Raw genomic sequence first — 20,951 nt, 5'->3', positions numbered from 1 at the left:
CATTCCCACTATGGTCACCGCTACTGACCAGTCTACCTATGCCGTGCTTGACTATAGGCAGGTCAGTTTGGGCAGGTAGGGCCAAGGCTTTGAACTAAAGTCTCCATTTTTCCCACAGTCTTAAATTCACTGCATTTAAACCAACCTTGTATTCTGGCAAATAGAATGAGGATATACAGTGTCCGTATAAATCCGCCAATTTGTCCAGCAACAGAATACAACGGGTGAATCAATTTTCAGGTGGAAAACGATCTTGTCAATGCTGTTTATCCAAATAAATAGTGAAGTCACAGATGTGCCTCACTGATGTATAACATATTACGCCGCACCGTAAGACAAGTGCATACTCACATTCTTTGGACATGCCAACCTCGAAGCATTTCTGTAGCCGGCAGTACTGGCAGCGGTTCCGCGTCACCTTGTTTATGATGCAGTTCTTGTCTCGGTGACATGTGTACACCATGTTTTTCTGTATGCTGCGTCTGAAAAAGCCCTGAGAAGAAACCAAGAAACAAATTTACATTATCATCTACATGTTATTATCTATTGATATCACAGAAATTATATTAGTAGTAATACCATGCAACGATCAGGGTCGATTCAGAGTTCTTTAGTCTGGTTACAAAGGTTACATTCTCACCCAGGCTCGGACTGGCCCACAGGAGAATTCTCCGGTGGGCCTCTGTACAGGAGTGGACCACCATCCTCTTAGGCTAGGTTCTCATTAGCGTTTGAGTCTGCAGCGTATCATCTGCATGCGCAAACGCATGCAAAAACGCATGCAAAACACCGCTTTTTTTATGCGCTTCATCTTACCCATGATGGAAAAACCGCTGCGTGTGCATGCATTTGTGCTGTTTATGCGCATGCGCTCGATATGACACTAGACAAAAATGGGCGTGTCTCATGGGATTTCTATTTGTATTTTGAATAACGCATGCGTACGCATGTCCTTGCGTACGCATGTGTTCCCATAGACAGTGATGCATTTTTTGATGCACTCAACCACATGCGCATGCACGTGCCTGCGCATATTTGACAGATTTTTGACGCCTCAAAAATGCAACATGTTTCGTTTGCTGTGCACCGCGAAATGCATGCGTACGCAAAAGTATGCAAACGCATGTCCCTGCGTACAACATGTTAAATATATGTACGCATGACACATGCGGATCAAACGCTGCGCACACAGACGCAAATGTGAAATCAGCCTTATATGAGTACTTGGCACTATATACATGAATCACTATGTACAGACAAAGGCCGCATCTCATTCATGTAACAATCTACCGAGCTTATTGTTATAGAAATTTGTTATTGAGGATTATGTCACATTTGAAAAGAGGAGCCCTGGAGTTGGTTACCGGTAGGCCTTTGGCTCCTCAGACCAACACCGTTCTCACCTATGACAATTCCTTATTTCCCCTATTGCCTCCTAAGATCATAAATAAGTGCAGGTACACGTGAGGGTCAAAACCCAAGACAAATAACCAAAGTGCATATACAGGTGTAGCAGAACAGCGATTGTGTGTTTGGCACAACTCTTGCTGATATCAGTGTGTATTGTAAATGGTTTCCCATGAAATAAGTGGTCAACTCTGGAACAACACTATGGATCCTGATGTACTGTAAAACACATTACCTACAATGGTATTATAAAAGATCCGTCAGCTCTTCTGACATGCCTGTATTCCCTATGACTCAAACAAAAAAAGTCTCCCTGTTGTGCTGTCGGGTCTGTTAATGTTACTGAAAATTTATGAGTATATTGATATTATCTTTGTTATTAATGCTACTCTACACATAGCCCAATCAATGATGACAAGGTCAGCATATGTCAGATTGGAACAATAACACTCATGTGTATTTATTCACACATTTTCAGGAGGAGTCAGAGGAGCGGCACAAAAAAAGTTCTAAAACAAAGACGCTTCAGAGTTTTAAGGGGAATGTAAAGATTTCCTAAAACAAACTGAACTGGTCTGAATACGTCTAATAATCAGCAGAGTGCAAAAGATTTAGGCTGATATGCAAAAATGCTGCAGAGTAAAAATGCTGTCCAGATAGAAATGTTAATTGCATTTTTTTTTAATTGGGGAGAATAAACTAAAGTGAATGTACAAAAGAGAAAGCTAAATCTCATCAATATTTGGTGTGACCGCCCCTTTACCTGCAAAACAGCATCAATTCTTCTAGGTACAGCTGTGCTCAAAAGTTTACATACTCAGGCAGAATTTTTGCTTTCTTGGCCAGAGTATATGAATGATAACACCAAAACCTTTTATACACTCATGGTTAGTGGTTGGGTGAAGCCATTTATTGTCAAACTACTGTGTTTTCACTTTTTAAATCATAATGACAACCCACATCATCCAAATGACCCTGATCAAAAGTTCACATACCCCATTTCTTAATACTATGTATTGCCCCCTCTAACACCAATGACAGCTTGAAGTCTTTGTGCTAGTTGTGGATGAGGTTTTTTATTTTCTCAGATGGTAAAGCTGCCCACTCTTCTTGACAAAAATCCTCCAGTTCCTGTAAATTCCTGGGTTGTCTAGCATGAACTGCGCACTTGAGATCTCCCCAGAGTGGCTCAGTGATATTGAGGTCAGGAGACTGAGATGGCCACTCCAGTACCTTCACTTTGTTCTGCTGTAGCCAATGGCAGGTCGACTTGGCCTTTTATTTTGGGTCATTGTCATTTTGGAACGTCCAAGTATGTCCCTTGCGAGGCTTCCAGGCTGATGATTGCAATTTGACTCCAGTTTTTGCTGATGACTTGCTGCATTCATCTTTCCTTCAACTTTGACCAAGTTTCCTGTGCCTTTGTAGCTCACACATCTCCAAAACATCAGTGATCCACCTCTGTGCTTTACAGTAGGCCTTGTTGACCTCTCTCCAAATGTAAAGTTTATGATAGTGGCATTTATGTACATTTCATCGAAGTACTTTTAATCAAAGTATGAGACAGTTATAACATGGATGAAAGTGACACGCATCTCTATTCTCTTCATACAGGTAACCAGCTTTTTCAATCTCTGCTCTGAATCAACTCCTGTGTGTCTGCACTCCATTCAATGTCAGCAAGCAGTTAATCCTGAATGTTACATATGCGTTTCATCTTAGCAAGTATATATCTGGTATATAGTTATTTCAACTTACTCTGCTTGTCCCTTTATGTTGTGAGGTCAAGTAACTTTTCAAAGTGCTTTATGATCCATGTAGTGCTGGACATTTGTTTATCTGACCACAACATTTATTGGGTCCTGCTGTCTCAGTTTTAGTTTGATTGATTGGTAACGAGAAGAGAAAAAAAAACCCAAGATCTGAGAACTAGCCTGCTATATATTCAGACCTAGCTTGGGGGAGCATTTATGTAAATTTAATCGAAGTACATTTGAGCAAAGTATGAGGCAGTTATAACATGACAGTTAGACAGGGCAGGAGACAGGTAATACATTTATATACATCTGTTCACTGTACATTTGGATTACAACAAATCTATACCATATGCATTTGTGCAACTTATATCCTGGCCACTGCATTCACACACATCCACCGCCCTGGCATTAACTCTCTACACTCCATCCATATCGGCCGCTCACTCCTTTCCTCTCCCATGTATAGCACTCAGGCTCTTTTCACATTGTTAAATTGCACAGATCCATTCAGTCCCACCATCCAACATAAGAGACGCTCCCACAAATCACTTAACCATCTACTCACTCTTTCTATCCTTCTCCTAGTCGCTGGAGACATTGCTCCCAACCCTGGTCCCCCATGTTATAGAAAGTCAAACCCCCAACTGCTACACTCAGAAACCCCTCTAATCCTATTAATATTCCCTGCATGCCTTCTTTCTCTCTTAATTGTGCCCTTTGGAATTCTCGCTCAGTGTGTAATAAACTCTCCTTCATCCATGACTTCTTCCTTTCAAATTCTCTTAACCTCCTGGCTCTTTCTGAAACCTGGATCCAGCAGTCAAGACCCTACCGCTGCTGCTCTTTCATATGGGGGATTACACTTTTCTCATACCCCAAGATCAGACAAAAGAGCAGGTTGAGGCGTTGGTCTGCTCCTATCACTCAAATGTACCTTTCAGGTTATCCCTCAAGTACCCTCACTTGTCTTCCCTTCTTTTGAGGTCCATGCTGTCAGACTCTACACCCCCTTCTCCATGCGAGTGGCAGTGGTGTATCGTCCTCCCGGCCCCTCCCATCATTTTCTGAATCATTTTGCCTCTTGGCTTCAACATTTTCTCTCCTGTGACACCCCTACCCTCATCACGGGCGATTTTAACATCCCCATTGCTCTTCCCTTCTCCCAATCTGCTACCCACCTTTTATCTCTAACCTCCTCGTTTGGCCTTTCGCAGCTTACTAATTCTCCAACGCATGAAGACCGAAACTCCCTCGACTTGCGGTCTTCTCCCGGCTTTGTGCAGTGGATGATTTCGCAAACTCCCCTCTCCCAATCTCTGACCACAACCTTCTTTCATTCATTATCAGGAACTGCCAGGCCGCTCAGGTTACCCCCACTGTCCATACTTAAAGAAACATAGAGGCCATTAACACCCAGAAACTTATGAAGAACATGCAGTCTTCATTGGCCCCCATCTCCTCCCTCTCATGTCCTGATTCTGCACTGAAGCATTACAATGATACACTTCAACGTGCCCTGGATGAATTTGCACCTCCTATACATAGAACAACTCGGCACAGACGGCGACAACCCTGGCACACGCTGCAAATACGTTTCCTGCAGCGGTGCTACAGGTGTGCCGAACGTCTGTGTAGAAAATCCAATCTACACGAAGATTTCATCCATTATAAGTTTATGCTTCGAACATACACTGCCCTTCACCTCTCCAAACAAACCTATTTCAATACCCTCATCACCTCACTGTCCAATAACCCTAAACGTCTCTGACAATTTTCATTCCCTGCTCAACCCAAGAGTGCAGGCCCCAACCACGGAGCTTCGAGATGACGATCTGGCCAATTACTTCAAAGAAAAAATTGACCAGATCCAACAGGAAATTATCTCCCAATCACCTCATACCATGCACTGTCCTCTCTCCCCCACTGCATCTAGCTCACTCTCTGATTTTGAACCAGTCACAGAAGAAGTAAGCAGGCTCCTTACATCTTCTCGCCCAACCACTTGCACCAGTGACCCATTTCCATCACATCTCCTCCAGTCCCTTTCCCCTGCTGTCATCCCTCACCTAACTAAAATATTTAACCTCTCTCTCTCTTCTGGTATATTTCCCTCCTCATTTAAGCATGCCATCATACATCCACTACTTAAAAAACCATCCCTCGACCAAAACTGTGCCGCTAACTATAGACCTGTCTCTAATCTTCCCTTCATTTCTAAACTCCTGGAACGCCTGGTCCACTCCCGTCTGATCCGCCATCTCTCTGATAACTCTTCTCGAACCTCTCCAATCCGGTTTCCGCTCTTTACACTCTATTGAAACTGCCCTCACTAAAGTTGCTAATGATCTATTAACAGCTAAATCTAATGGTCACTATTCCATGCCAATTCTCTTGGATCTCTGCAGCATTCGACACTGTGGATCATCAGCTCCTCCTCACTATGCTCCGCTCCATCGGCATCAAGGACACTGTTCTCTCCTGGCTTTCCTCCTATCTCTCTGACCGCTCCTTTACTGTATCTTTTGCTGGCTTGTCCTCCTCATCTTCCACTTACTGTTGGGGTTCTTCAAGGATCGGTTCTAGCCCCCTCCTCTTCTCTTTGTACGCTGCCCCTATTGGTCAAACAATCAGTAGATTTGGTTTCCAGTACCATCTCTATGCTGATGACACCCAGTTATACGCTTCCTCTCCTGACATCAAGCCTGCCTCTTTAGAAAACACCAGCGATTGTCTAAACGATGTGCCTAACATCATGTCCTCACTATATCTGAAACTGAACCTGTCAAAGACTGAACTCCTTGTGTTTCCTCCCTCTACTAATGTACCTATACCAGACACTGCCATTTCTGTGTGTGGTTCCACTATTACTCCCCAGCAACATGCCCGCTGTCTTGGGGTCATACTTGACTCCGAGCTTTCCTTTGCCCCCCACATCCATCACTGGCTCACTCTTGTTATCTGCATCTCAAAAACATTTCTAGAATTCGACCTTTTCTTACTTTTGACTCTGCAAAAACTCTTACTGTTTCTCTTATTCATTCTCGTCTGGACTATTATAACTCTCTACTAATCGGTCTCCCTCTTACCAAACTCTCCCCACTCCAATCTGTCTTGAATTCTGCAGCCAGGATCATATTCCTCGCCAACCGTTACACTGATGCCTCTACCTTGTGCCAGTCCTTACACTGGCTACCCATCCACTCCAGAATACAGTACAAACTTATTACCCTCACCCACAAAGCACTCCATGGCTCAGTACCACCCTACATCTCCTCCCTCGTTTCAGTCTACCACCCTACCCATGCCCTCCGTTCTGCTGATGACCTGAGGTTAGCATCCTCAATAATCAGAACCTCCCACTCCCGTCTCCAAGACTTTACACGTGCTGCGCCAATTCTTTGGAATGCACTTCCCAGGTCAATACGATTAGTCCCCAATCCCTACAATTTTAAGCGTGCCCTGAAAACGCATTTACTCAGATTGGCCTACTGCCTCAACACATTAACCTAACTATCCCTGTGTGGCACAGTCAAAAGTCTTACCATAACCAGGTTCCCCGCATCATGTTCCCACATGCTTTATGCATCTATCAGCCCTCTGTGTTTGTACTGTTACACACTTAACATTATGGCTGATCCAAACAATCAGGGCAATTGTTACCACCCACCTTTCGTGTCTACCTTTTTTTTCCTCATAGATTGTAAGCTTGCAAGCAGGGCCCTCATTCCTCTTGGTATGTTATGATTTATGTGATTATTGTTATGCTGTAATGTCTATGGTCTGTACAAGTCCCCTCTCAAATGTAAAGTGCTGCGGAATATGTCGGTGCTATAGAAATAAAATGTATTATTATTGTGGCCAAAAAGTTCAATTTTGGTCTCATCACTCCAAATTACCTTGTTCCAGAAGTTTTGAGGCTTGTCTCTATGCTGTATTGTGTATTGTAGACGAGATACTTTGTGGCATTTGCGCAGAAATGGCTTTCTCCTGGTGACTCGACCATGCAGCCCATTTTTCTTCAAGTGCCTCCTAACTGTGCATCTTGAAACAGCCACACCACTAGTTTTCAGAGAGTCCAGTATTTCAGCTGTTATTTGTGGGTTTTTCCTTTGCATCCCGAACAATTTTCCTGGCAGTTGTGGACAAAATTTTTGTAGGTCTACCTGACTGCGGTTTTGTTTTTACAGAGCCCCTGATTTCCCATTTGTTAATAGTTTGAATGCTGCTGACTGGCATTATCAATTCCTTGGATATCTTTTTGTATCCCTTTCCTGTTTCATACAGTTTAACTACCTTTTCCCGTAGATCCATTGACAATTCTTTTGCTTTTCCCATGACTCACAATCTAGAAACGTCAGTGGCTGGATGTAAGATGCAAGAGACTGTCTGGATCCCAGAAACTCACTCAGCTTTTATGCACACACACTAGTTACAAGCAAACAGGTCACAGGTGAGGATATTACCTTTAGTAGCCATTCAAATCCATTTGTGTCAACTTCTGTGCATCTTATCAGGTCAAAATCACCAGGGTATGTGAAGTTTTGATCAGGGTCATTTGGATGTTTTGGGTTATCATTTTGATTTAAAAGAGAAAACACAGTAGTTTGACAATAAATGGCTTGACCCAACCACTAACCATGAGTGGAGAAAAAGTTTTGGTGTTATCATTCATATTCTCTGAAAAAAGGCCAAGAAAGCAAAAATTCTGCCGGAGTATGTAAACTTTTGAGCACAACTGTACATTGGCACACGGTTTTTAAAGGAACTCCGTAAGTAGGTTCTTTCAAACATGTTGGACAACTAACCACAGATCTTTTTCAGGGCTCTTTGGGGGGGGGGGGGGTACTATGCAATCACTTCTAGGACTCCTTGTTCAACTTTACTCTGAAAATAGTTCTTAATGACATTTTCTGCATGTTTTGTGTAGTTGTCCTAATACATAAAAAGTTTGGAGCCAATTAGATGCCTCCCTGATGGCATTTTATGGTAGAGAAGTATTTGCCTATATTTCTCATTATTGAGGACACCATTAATCCCAACTGAATCCTCAAATTCATGTGTTTAAATACAGCCCAGGACCTGCAAATACCCCACCATGCTTCACTGTCGCAGCAGACGCTCAGTATTGAGCCCTAAGGTAAACAAGCTGCCTTCTGTTAAAGCCAAATATTTCACATTTTGAGTCGTCAGTCCAGAGCACCTGCTGTCGTTTTTTGCACCACAGTTCCTATGTTTTCGTGCATAGTTGAGTCATTTGGCCTTGTTTCTATGTCGAAGGTATCAGTTTTGACAGCAATACTTCCATGCAGACCACTTGTGGTCAGACTTATCCAAACAGTAGCTAGGTATAGCAAGTTCCCACAGGTTGCTGCCAGTTCTGAGCTGATGTCACTGCTGGACGTCTTCAGATTTTGACGGGAAGAAGGCATGATGTGTTTTCATCTGCTGCACTAAGTTTCCTTGCCTGACCACTGCATCTAGGTTTCTCAACGTTGCCCATTTCTATGTGTCATAAAAAGTTAAGAAATACAGGCAGCTATTTATCTATTATGTGATACCATCAGGGAGGTGTCTGATTGGCTTAAAATGTATTTTGCAGCAGAAAAGTTACAATACAGAGTCCTGATCTCTACATCATTGAGTGTGTGTGATTACATGAAGAGACAAAGTTTTGTGCAGGCCTGCAGTCATGGCCAAAAGTTTAGATAATGACACAAATTTTATATTTTCACATGATCTGCTGCCCTCTGGTTTTTATGTGTGTTTGTCAGATCTTTTTATCACATACAGAAATATAATTGCAATCATATTAGGAGTAACAAAAGGTTATATTGACAGTTAGAATGAGTTAATGCAGAAAGTCAATATTTGCAGTGTTGACCCTTCTTCAGGACATCAGCAATTCTCAATGGCATGCTCTCAATCAACTTCTGGATCAAATCCTGACTGATAGCAGTCCATTCTTGCAAAATCAATGCTTTTATTTTGTCTGAATTTGAAGGTTTTTGTTTGTCCACCCGTCTCTTGATGATTGACCACAAGTTCTCAATGGGATTAAGATCTGGGGAGTTTCCAGGCCATGGTCCCAAAATCTGTATGTTTTGTTCCCTGAGCCATTTAGTTATCACCCTTGCTTTATGGCAAGGTGCTCCATCATGTTGAAAAAGGCATTGTTGATCGCCAAACTGCTCTTGGACGGTTGGGAGAAGTTGCTCTTGGAGGATATTCTGGTACCATTCTTTATTCATGGCTGTGTTTTTAGGCAAGACAGAGAGAGCCCATTCCCTTGGCTGAGAAGCAACCCCACACATGAATGGTTTCAGGATGCTTGACAGTTAGCATGAGACAAGACTGGTGGTAGCGCTCACCTGGTCTTCTCCGAATAAGCCGTTTGCCAGATGTCCCAAACAATCGAAAAGGGGAGTCATCAGAGAAAATGACTTTACCCCCAGTCCTCAGCAGTCCACTCCCTGTACCTCTTGCAGAATATCAGTCTGTCCATGATGTTTTTTCTGGAGAGAAGTGGCTTCTTTGCTGCCCTCCTTGAGACCAGGCCTTGCTCCAAGAGTCTCCGCCTCACAGTGCGTGCAGATGCACTCACACCTGCCTGCTGCCATTCCTGAGCAAGCTCTGCACTGCTGGTAGCCCGATCCCGCAGCTGAAACACTTTTAAGAGACGGTCCTGGCGCTTGCTAGTCTTTCTTGGGCGCCCTGGAGCCTTTTTGGCAACAAGGGAACCTCTCTCCTTGAAGTTCTTGATGATGCGATAGATTGTTGACTGAGGTGCAATCTTTCTAGCTGCGATACTTTTCCCTGTTAGGCCATTTTTGTGCAGTGCAATGATGACTGCACGTGTTTCTTTAGAGATAACCATGGTTAACAGAAGAGAAACAATGATGCCAAGCACCAGCCTCCTTTTAAAGTGTCCAGTGGTGTCATTCTTACTTAATCATGACAGATTGATCTCCAGCCCTGTCCTCATCAACACCCACACCTGTGCTAATGGAGCAATCACTGAAATGATGTTAGCTGATCCTTTTAAGGCAGGGCTGCAATGATGTTGAAATGTGTTTTGGGGGATAAAGTTCATTTTCTAGGCAAATATTGACTTTGCAAGTAATTGCTGTTAAGCTGATCACTCTTTATAACATTCTGGAGTATATGCAAATTGCCATTAGAAAAAATGAAGCAGTAGACTTTGTAAAAATTAATATTTGTGTCATTCTCTAAACTTTTGGCCATGACTGTACATCCACAGAAGATCTGTGGTTAGTTCTTCAACATGTGTGGAACAAACTCCCTGCTTGGTCTTTCAAAAACTGTGTGACTGCAGACTCATGAATCGCTCCAGCGCATGCACTGCGAGTGACAGCAGACTTATCGTTTTGGACCTGACAACCCATTTAGATATAGTAATATATTTCTAATCATCTAGCATGGTCTGTATTATACTCCTGAACTGCATTCAAAATGCCGCTCCCTTCAGAGCTGAATTAATACAGGTCCTTCTCACAAAATTAGAATATCATCAAAAAGTTACCGTAATTTATTTCAGTTATTCAAGAAAAAGTGAAACTCAGAAATAAACACTTGAAATAGATCACTGTGTTTGTAATGACTATTTAATATATGTTATTAATGTTGATGATTATGGCTTACAGCCAATAAAAACCCAAAAGTCATTATCTCAGTAAATTAGAATACTTTATAACACCAGCTTGAAAAAATGATTTTAAAATCCGAAATGTTGGCCTACTGAAATGTATGTTCAGTAAATGCACTCAATACTTGGTCGGGGCTCCTCTGGCATCAATTACTGCATCAATGCGGCGTGGAATGGAGGCGATCAGCCTGTGGCACTGCTGAGGTGTTATGGAAGCCCAGGTTGCTTTGATAGCAGCCTTCAATTCATCTGCATTGTTGGGTCTGGTGTCTCATCTTCCTCTTGACAATATCCCATAGATTCTCTATGGGGTTAAGGTCAGACGAGTTTGCTGGCCAATTAAGCACAGCGATACTGTTGTTTTTACTTTCTCTGCATCACCTGCCAGGTTCCTTTTAAGTATATACACACACACACACACACACACACACACACATCTCCACAGCTGCTGAAGCTACACAATCTGAACACCATGTAATATCACATTACACACAGCGTTATAATGAAATTGTGCGCTGTTGTGTTGTCATCCTGTGATTTTAGGTCCCATGCTGAGTAAACATCACAGCGCCAAGGGCAGGCGCATGCCTTACACGAGGAAGAACCTCTTCTGTGCGCTGAATGAGACCACAGCAGGACAGCAGCAGGTTCTAACATAGGGCTCTATAGATCTCTGCAGTACCATTGCGCACAATGCCAGTGTTGGCCATGTGTGCGGCCCGGCATTTAGAAGTGATGACACAGGATCATCCCTGCTCTGGTAAAGCGGATCGTCAGCAACTCTAATTAATAGGCTTAGTGTTCACCGACCTACAGTGATTATGGCAACATTTTTGCACAATTTTCTCTAGGGTAAACTGCTTAATGAATCAGCCCATATGAGATAAGTGTGTACAAGTCGTTATAGTAGAATACTGGATCTGCGTTAATAGCCCCCTTATAATGACACGGCCGGTACTTACCTTACAGCCCTCGCAGGCACTGACCCCATAGTGATAACCAGAACTCTTGTCTTGACACACAAAACAGGGTTTGTAGATTCTGGGGAGAGGTGGCGGGGAAGGGGGGCTGGGGACAATTTCCTCCGAACTGGTGCTCTGTGTCTCAATAGCTGAAAAGAACAAAACGAAAAAAAGACAAGCATTAACGATTATTAAATTATATTCTATGGCTGCACAGTGGCTAACCTTTAAATCCATCCAGAATATACATTCGTGGGATGGCTATGCTTTTAAACAATTGAGCGGTATAGAAGACTCATGATTGTGCAGGATACCCAATGGTAACATAACATAGACCATATGAACACGAGGTTCAGGCTATTGCTGCTGCCGATTCTGTATCATTGCTAAACCCGATGCATTACCTGCAAATCAAAAAAAGTCTCAGCTTAAGGTCACTTTAAATGATTGACTACCTATTATCATTATCATGTCATTTCTTTCTAGAAACTCAAAAAAAAAAAAACACTCCAGAATTAAAAAGTAATTTTCTATCTACATACAGCTATCACTAGGGGGAACTTAAGAGCTCACTGCATACTGTGTTACTGTAGGGACAGTATGCAGTAAGCTCCCCCTGGTGGTATTGTCAGGTAACTAGCATGGCAGCTGTAAAATCTACATCTGACACTCTGCAGACTACCGTGATGGAAAAAACGACACAAGTATTTTACGCAGGAATGATCTATTGTTGAAACCGATTGCTGAATTTTATCCAATGATGTGGGTTGACCGGATCCCCTGAGTGTTGAATTGGAGGAATTTTCCTGTAGCAGGAAGCAGTGAGGCACCGCTATTGTAGACAGATCTGGACATATTCATGAAAACCATTTCTATTCAAAGAAAGGAAGAAAAAAAAAATCAAAAGCTGAAATTTCTACCAACGGAAACTGAAATGAGTCAGGATAAGAGTCTGCGGCTCTCCTGCAATGAGCCCTGATTCAGTGTGATCTATCAGCCAGTATACCGGTATGGAGGGTAATGCGACTCATACTAATCTCCTATACATCACTAATCTCTGCTGGTTATTACGAATGATCTGCCATTCAGGGTACTGGGAAAGCTGCATGACTACCCAGGTATTATATTCTGGTGGCCATATTGGTTGTCACAGTCCACACTCCTGGATGACAGAGGTCTCTTTTCTACACGTTCTTTGTGTCCAGCCAGTTTTTTTAATGCCTTATTTGGACAAAACTGATAGAAAATGGAGAACTTCATGGACTGATCTGTCATCTAGACCTGGATTAGAAAACATTGTACGTAGCATTTTCTGATCCAGCCCTAAAAACAATCTGGTGCAACAACAGACATGCTGAATAAATGGGAACGATCCCATAGAAATCCATGAATTCACTTCTGGCATCAGTTTCCCTTTGGAGTTTCTGTAGCATGCCAAATAATAAAAATCGCAGAATGGCCAGATAAATGGAAACGAGGCCTTGTTTAGTGACACGTCGATACCTCCTCTACCCCCACCAGTCAGGACACTAGGAAAGCTGGGTGACAACCCATGTACTTTATACGTATGGTTTAAATCTTGCAAGAGGTACTGGCTATAATTGATAACTTCATTTCACAAGGGCGAATAAGGTCAGATAGTTGTCAGCTGAACAAATCCCCGAATTCAATAGGGTCCAAATAAAAAGCAGATGGAGGAGAGGATGTGCGAGAGGGGGCAGACAAAGCGAGTGTGGTTATGTTATGAAGGGAGTAGAAGAGGTGAGGCTCACCACCAAAATCGGACTTCTTATCAAATAAAATACACAGTTACATCAACTGCTCCACACACCGGCCTAAGGACTCAGAACTGGTCCGAGCCGTGGGTCTCCTGAGCGGAGAATGACAGCTTCATGTATTTCTATGAAGATGTCACTCTTAGGTCAGGAAACCCATGGCCAGTCCATGCATCGCGGTCCGAGTCCTGAAATCTTAAGATTGGACACAAAGGGCAACTGTTGGAAATGTGGAATGGTTTGATCCTTCTCTCATTATTGCTCCGACCACTACAGGTCTACAGAAGAGAATATGTTACGACTATATGAATTCGTCCCATCCATAGACGAGTTTGGCAACTAAAAAAAAAAAAAACACTGCATATATTATGTGTTCTAGACACTTTTTGTGTCTGGCTTTACAAGTGGCTGTGAGTTAGCAGAAATGGCTGTGTCTTCAAATGGCACAACATGCAGTAAAAACTTCATGTAAAGTAAGCCAACCTAAAGGTGGACAAAAATGCACCAAGTCTATCCACGCACCAGTCTGTTTAGTAAGGCTACTTTCACACATCAGGTTTTCGGTGTCAGGCGCGATCCGGCGTCGTGCCGGAATGCCGGATCCGGCAAATGTTTTGTAAAACCTGATGTGCCGGATCCGGTTTTCTGCCGGATCCGTCTTGTTCTTGACAGACAAAACCGGATCCGTCTCATCCGGTTCATCCGTTTTGCTATCCATTTTTCGACGGATTACGCCGGATCTGGTTTTTAAAATTGACCCTTGTGGCCTTCCGAACGGGATTGGCTACTGGAAAACTATATATAGCATGTTCCTACAGCCCTTATTTGACAGGTTGTAGTGGGCAGAGCTACTGAGCATGCTCAGACCAAAAAAACCGGATCCGGCTTTCGCCGGATCAGGCGCATTGCGGCGCTCATAGGCTTTCATTGTGTGAAAAAGCCGGACGCGCCGGATCCGGAGTGTCCGGCTTTTTCGCCGGAGACAAAAAACGTTACAGTAGCCGTTTTTTCCAGACGCCGGATCGCGACACATTGCCGGATCCGGCGAAAACCGGATGAAACGCATGGCCATCCGGCGCGATCCGGCGCAAATGCAAGTCCATGGGGGGGAAACCGGATCCGGCATTGCATTTCGCCGGATCCGGTTTCTGTCAAAAGCGCCGGATCGCGCCTGACGGCGAAAACCTGATGTGTGAAAGAGGCCTAAGCCTACTATGTTTTGTGGTTTATGACAGGACTACAGGTTGCCTCGGTGTGCAGACTCGGGTGGCTTACATTAGGGTTTTCGGCTGATTGTGTAAGTGTTGGGAAGCCATAATTGCAGCAATTCAGCCAGACGGTGACACTGCTGCTTGACCGTTACCCTAGAAGTCGTGTGTCAAGACTCAAATTCCCCACAAATACCACAGCTTCACATACACAGACAATACGCCTGTACCGTCCAGGCCTGCAGATTTACTACTATAAGAAACAAACATGGCGGCAATTACATCTCGCCTGCGTTGTCAGCAATGCCAAGTCTGTCTAATTACATAGTAATACATGTCGACCTATTTGTGTTGTAGGCGACTCAGGAGTATGGGAAAGTGGGCAACAATTTCAGAGGGAGCTCTGTGGAGATTTTAACCCCACACCCCCACAGAGAGTACAGTAAGCGTATATAGGGTTACCAATATCTCTAGGATAGGTCATTATCATCAACTTCTATTGCAATGTATAGGAGCTGAGCGGCAGTATCCGATAATGGCCACCATGGAGCTCTGCTGTTCTGCTTCTCTGGTGGTCCATGTTACTGCTGCAGCCACTCACTAGCATAAGCAGTGATACCTGTGTGTACAGCGACTGGATGTGGAGACCGGTCATGTGCTGCAATAGGCACGTGGACGTGCAAACAAATGCCAACAGGGACCACCGCAGAGGAGAATTTAATTGGAGTCTGCTTTTGTTTGTTTTTTTTATTTTATCCCATTTGCTGCTATTAGGGTACCCACCCCAAATCCTAAAATCCCACAACAACCCCTTTTAGCTGTCCTGGAGTAAAAGTTGCACCCGGGACCCTCATGCTTGAGGGGGTCTAATGGTCCCTGTACCACACGAGACACACCAGTGTTATCGTTGTGTGAACATAGCCTATTTTTGGTCCGAGTGCAGTACATGATAAAAACCAGCCCTTGGACCAGGTTCAGACAGCAGAGATACGTGGTGCCAGAGGTGCTAAATGAGCATTTTTTGGCAACAGCTACCTATGGCCAGCATTTCTAAAAGTAAAATAAAATTTTTCTATGGGGAGTTCTATAAGGAAGATGTATACAATGAAGACTGATTAGCGCGCAGCTTCCCCTTGGTGGTACAGTCACACAATTAAAGGATGCCACTTTTGACAAGAGGGATAACAAATGTGCCGCTCTTCCTCTCTGGGCCTCGCTTAATTAAAGAGATGGAAACAAAGGAACAATTTTTCTGATTTAGTCTATAACTTGGGGGTAACAGTGATGAATCAGAGGACGGGTCTTAATTACTGTCTGCGCTAATTGTGAAGTGGAGCTAATAGCATCTGACAAGTCTAATAATATTATACCGAGATTATTCTCAATCCACAGACGCAGGTGCAGGAGAAACAGATATCCCTGCGGCGTCATGGCCTCTATTCACATCAGTCGTCGTATGCAAGCGGCACAAGGATATCAACCACACTGGGTGGGGGGCAACTTTAAAAAATTAATAAAACCATATTGTGATATCACTACAACTTACAAACTCGACTCGGCTGTGCCAGACAAAATCAGCACTGCTATATCTGTACACTAGAAGGGGTCCAAGCAGAGTTATTATCCAAGACATACTAGGAACCCCCCACACACAATACACCAGGATATTTATACCAAACACAATACAGGAGTGCGCCTGCCATCTCCCTCCCCCAGCGGATCATATTAACGTCCTCACATAACCCTAACCCAATTGTCAGTTGATCCTGAGTCACTACCTAATCTCTCAAAGTCCTGCTAGAAAAAAAAAAAAAAAAAAAAGCCATGACGGTCGACACCCTCCAGCACAGCACATATAGTATTTATGAGGAGAGCGTGACTAGTGCAACGTACACAGTCCAGGATATGGCTCCAATGTAGACACGGCAGTAATATACTTCACATACGACACGGCTCCACCTCATTATACAGCACATCTATATATAGGTCAGGTTCGGATCTGCATGCCAGTCATTACAGGAAAGAGCCGAACATCCATGTATACAAAGATTCACATCCCAAACAAGTATGAGCGAAAAATGTCAAAGATCCAATAATTGTTTATATAAAATATCCTAAAAAATGTATAGAAGTTAGCACAGCTGCTTGTTAGATACAGGAGTTGCAATACTTGACATAACCAACTCGGTAAGAGTGGCGCTGTTACTGGAGCTAAAACAAAAACTCACAGAACATGTAATAGGAACTGTGGGTGTAGATACTATCGATGACCATACACATACGATATCACTATCTCTCCTGATTCCCCCATACACACGAACATTCAGCAGAGAAAGCTGCTGCCAAATGGCTTTGGCGGCGGCTTATCTTGTGAAGAACAAAAGGATCGAGTGTCAAGATTCAAACAGCCTAATCCTGATCTACCTCAACATGATCTGTCGGAGGAGAGTTGGGAGACCCTTAGGGCCCCGTCACACATAGCGATCTCGCTAGCGAGATCGCTGCTGAGTCACTAGTTTTGTGACGCAACAGCAATCTCACCAGCGAGATCTCTGTGTGTGACAGCGATCAGCGACCGGCCCCCCTGCCGGTATCCCTGATTGTTGATGGAAAGCCCTGGACATTTTTGGGGTCACTGGTCTCCCGCTGGTCAGCACGCATCGCTGCGTGACAGGCGGGAGAGCAGCGACCAGGAGCTGGTAACTAAGGTATACATCGGGTTTCTAAGGGGGCGCGCTGTGCTTAGAAACCCTCTGTGTACCTTAGTTACCAGCGCGCTGATGCAAGGAGCTGGTAACCAAGGTACACATCGCGTTTCTAAGTGACGCACGCCCCTTAGAAACCCGATGTGTACCTTAGTTACCAGCTCCCTGCATCAGCGCGCTGGTAACTAAAAGTACACAGCGACGCCGCGCGCTCGGCGCCGCTGGTGCTGATCGCTCGTGAAGCTGTCTGTTTGACAGCTCACCAGCGATCATGTAACGACTCACCAGTGATCCTGACACGTTGATATCGTTGTCGGGATCGCTGGTGAGTCGCTCTGTGTGACGGGGCCCTTAGACTTTATGAAGTCGACCAAGCCTGCTGATAATTGTGGAAATGAGCAACTTTTATCCTCATTACAGACTGACATGGCAGGCCAGATGCCCAACTGTTGCTCCATTCATTCTCTATGGGCTGCTGGGAGAATGGCAAATGCAACCCTCGGCAGCCCCGAGGGAGTGAATGGAGTGGCAGTCGAGTGTGCGCACTGCCACTTCATTGTAACGGGAATAAAATGTCCCCGTTCCAGGCGGTGGGACCCAAACAATCCATACATTATCACCTATCCTGTGGATAGATAACTAGTTTACACCGGACAATCCCTTTAATATGATCGTTCAAGTGAACTGACAATCTGGCACTTTGCTTGCCCATGGTGTGATCGCTGGCACGCTTACAAAGACCAAATGATCACTTGCCAATTATCAGCTAGTGTAAATCGGTCTTAACAACCGGATATTCTTGATGTGATATTAATTTGTGGTTATATATTCACCATGTTGTAGCAATTGGGGGAGGTCATGTATTCCCCACGTCGTATTACTTGGTAGATCAATTGCTATTCGTAGGCGATACAACCCTTGAGGGTCATATTAGGACACAGCGTGACCTAACAGAATGATCAAAAAAAAACATACACGAGCTGGTACTGGTACTTTGGTTGGATTATTAGGCATCCCGGGTGATTTCAGGTCACACAGGCAGCACAGTACTGGCACGTGTGGCAGGCAGAGCGCAGTCACAAGCTCATTATCGCAACTTAGACATAATATGTCCCAACAAGAGACAGATGAGGCGATGTGAGGTACCAATGTAACCCTAAAGGCTCTGTATATCCCCTAGATCATGTAGATACATTGGCGCTCTACTATTGCGTTGCCTGAGCAGGTGCCGATCTTCACTGCCATACTAAAATTCTATTTGTGAATTAGGTGGATCAGGATGAACAGAGCGTGCTTGAGACTGCGCCGGTCAGTAAACAGGAACGACCAGGGCACTCTAAATGATTAATAGTGACAGTATTGACCCCAGCGTACATGCATGATGTGTTGTCAGAGAATGACAGATATAAACACAAATCAATGGCACAGCCCCGCACAATGGTAACAGCAGTAATAGGATGTTTACACAACTTAGCAAACAGTAATTCCTGTAGGACAGGCCCAGTCTATCAGGCCTGGGAGCTGAGCAGTTTCAACTTACATTCAATGAACTTCAAGGAAGGGTCAGATAAGTAGAGGAGACAGCACTTTCCTGCTATCTAATCAATAGCACAAAACACATGGCAACCGAACCAGGGCTGGCCAACCTCTGGGCCGTCACCCACAGGAGCCAATCAGATCACAGATTTTATTATAGCAACACAACATAATACATCTTGAATGGTTTCTATGGGCAGCCGGGGCCCCATAAGTACCATCCTTATGTAAAATATGGAGCTCTATTTTTAACATTGATTTTAAAGAAAACTTGCCTAACTTTTCGTAAACGTCCACACAGGACTACAGTGGAGATTTCCATAAACTCGGTCCCAAATCATGATGATTTTGTTGCAGATTTCATTGCGAAAGTGCTGCATCACAAAGGGTAAAAGAGTAAACTAATGCCGAGGATATGATATCAGCAGCGCTGTTCAATTTCAGCTGCAGTTTTTCTCCTATGAACGGTCACACAGTGTTTTTCAGGTGGATTATGAAGCAAATTCATGTAAAAAAAAAAGTTTCAAAAACCTGTCCAAAACCATTTGAAAATCTGCATTAGATCTGAAAACCTCTTCAAAAAAGTGCACTGATTGCTGAAATGGATTTCCCTTAGTGCGTGTGTGCACATGGCGTCTTATAGACGCTGGCATACCCGTAAAGTTCTTGAAGCACAAGACCGCTAGCTGGCTTTATTCTAAGAGTCTTCTTTGGCATCTTTTTTGCATCAGCTCTGCCAGCGGCCTCTTTTTATTGTTAACTATATATAAAAGAGTGGCTGGCTCCCTGACATTACTTTTAGCAGCTCACAGCTTTCAGAGTTAAGAAAAACAGCTAAAAAGACGGAACATCGGCACTGCGAGTCGTTGTAACATTGCTGGATGACTATTCAAGATTTTTATCGTCTTTTGCACATTTTTTCAGGCAGGTTCCAGGCAGGAACTGCCTGAAAAAAAAATGCTGTGTGTGAATACCCTAAAAATCATTTCAGATATTTTTTCGCTTAAGTCTACGTTCCCACGATGCGTTTTTGGTGAGTTTTTATGATGCATACTTTTGAAAAAAGCAAGTAACCTACTTACCGGGTGCAGAAAATCTGCATCATCAAAAACTCATTGTGGGATCATAGCCTTGGAAAAACTTCAAATGTGAACACCCTAATGTCGGGGTCACACTTGCGAGTGCAATGGGAGAAACTTGCGCGAGTCTCTCGCATCTGGACCAGGAGTGTGCGGCTGCATGTCTTTCTATGCAGTTGAACGCTCCAGTCCAAACCGCCGGTGGCAGTGGCGGATATTGAGGCAAGAGACTCGCGCGAGTTTCTCACACTGCACTCACAAGTGTGACCCCGGCCTAAACTTGTGAATAATATTTGGCAAATTGTCACAATCCACAATGCTTTAATTTAATAAGCTGCACATCTTGTATGTATATAATAAATAAATTATATATATATATATATATATATATATATATATATATATATATATATATATATATATATATATATATATATATATATATATATATACCGTATTTTTCGCTTTATAAGACGCTCCGGATTATAAGATGCACCATAAATTTTGAGGAGAAAAATAGGAAAAAACTTTTTTTAATAAAATGGTGGTGTCTCTTATAATCCAGGTGTCTTATTGCTTACCGGGGGTGGTGGCTGCGGTGAAGCGGGGTCCCAGGGTCGCTGCTGGAGGAGGCAGGAGTGGGGTGATACTGCAGGCCGCAGGAAGGGATGAGAGGGTGCTCTGATGTGCAGCGTGCTCGTGATGCTACCAGGGGGGCTTGTGCTGCTACCAGGGGGGCTTGTGCTGCTACCAGGGAGGCTCGTGCTGCTACCAGGGGGGTCTGTGCAGCAGCCCGGGGCTCTGCCGACATTTACCGGGTGTAGGCCGCAGGGGTGTCCGGGTGTCTCCGGGTGCCCAG

At 43.8% G+C, this 20,951-nt stretch overlaps 1 protein-coding gene across 3 annotated transcripts in view; it reads right to left on the bottom strand.

Moving 5' to 3' along the window:
* RARA (retinoic acid receptor alpha) overlaps positions 1 to 20,951 on the bottom strand; it is a 147,239-nt gene that overhangs the window by 12,487 nt on the left and 113,801 nt on the right. For 2 of the 3 annotated variants that reach the window (XM_073572617.1, XM_073572619.1), the window contains 2 exons: positions 11,790 to 11,938; positions 352 to 493 (listed from right to left, as the gene is read on the bottom strand). In XM_073572617.1, the coding sequence (XP_073428718.1) occupies positions 352 to 493; positions 11,790 to 11,938 (291 nt within the window). Of the gene's footprint in view, positions 1 to 351; positions 494 to 11,789; positions 11,939 to 19,017; positions 19,109 to 20,951 lie in introns of those variants that run through there. The other variant, XM_073572620.1, reaches the window with a different exon arrangement.

Source organism: Dendrobates tinctorius, unplaced genomic scaffold (assembly GCF_039654945.1).
Source record: "Dendrobates tinctorius isolate UK_male_01 unplaced genomic scaffold, ASM3965494v1 ptg000032l, whole genome shotgun sequence".
In the NCBI taxonomy this organism is placed as follows: Eukaryota; Metazoa; Chordata; class Amphibia; order Anura; family Dendrobatidae; genus Dendrobates; species Dendrobates tinctorius.
The sequence above is the reverse complement of the archived record's forward strand: the minus strand, read 5'-3'. Positions and strand labels throughout refer to the sequence as shown.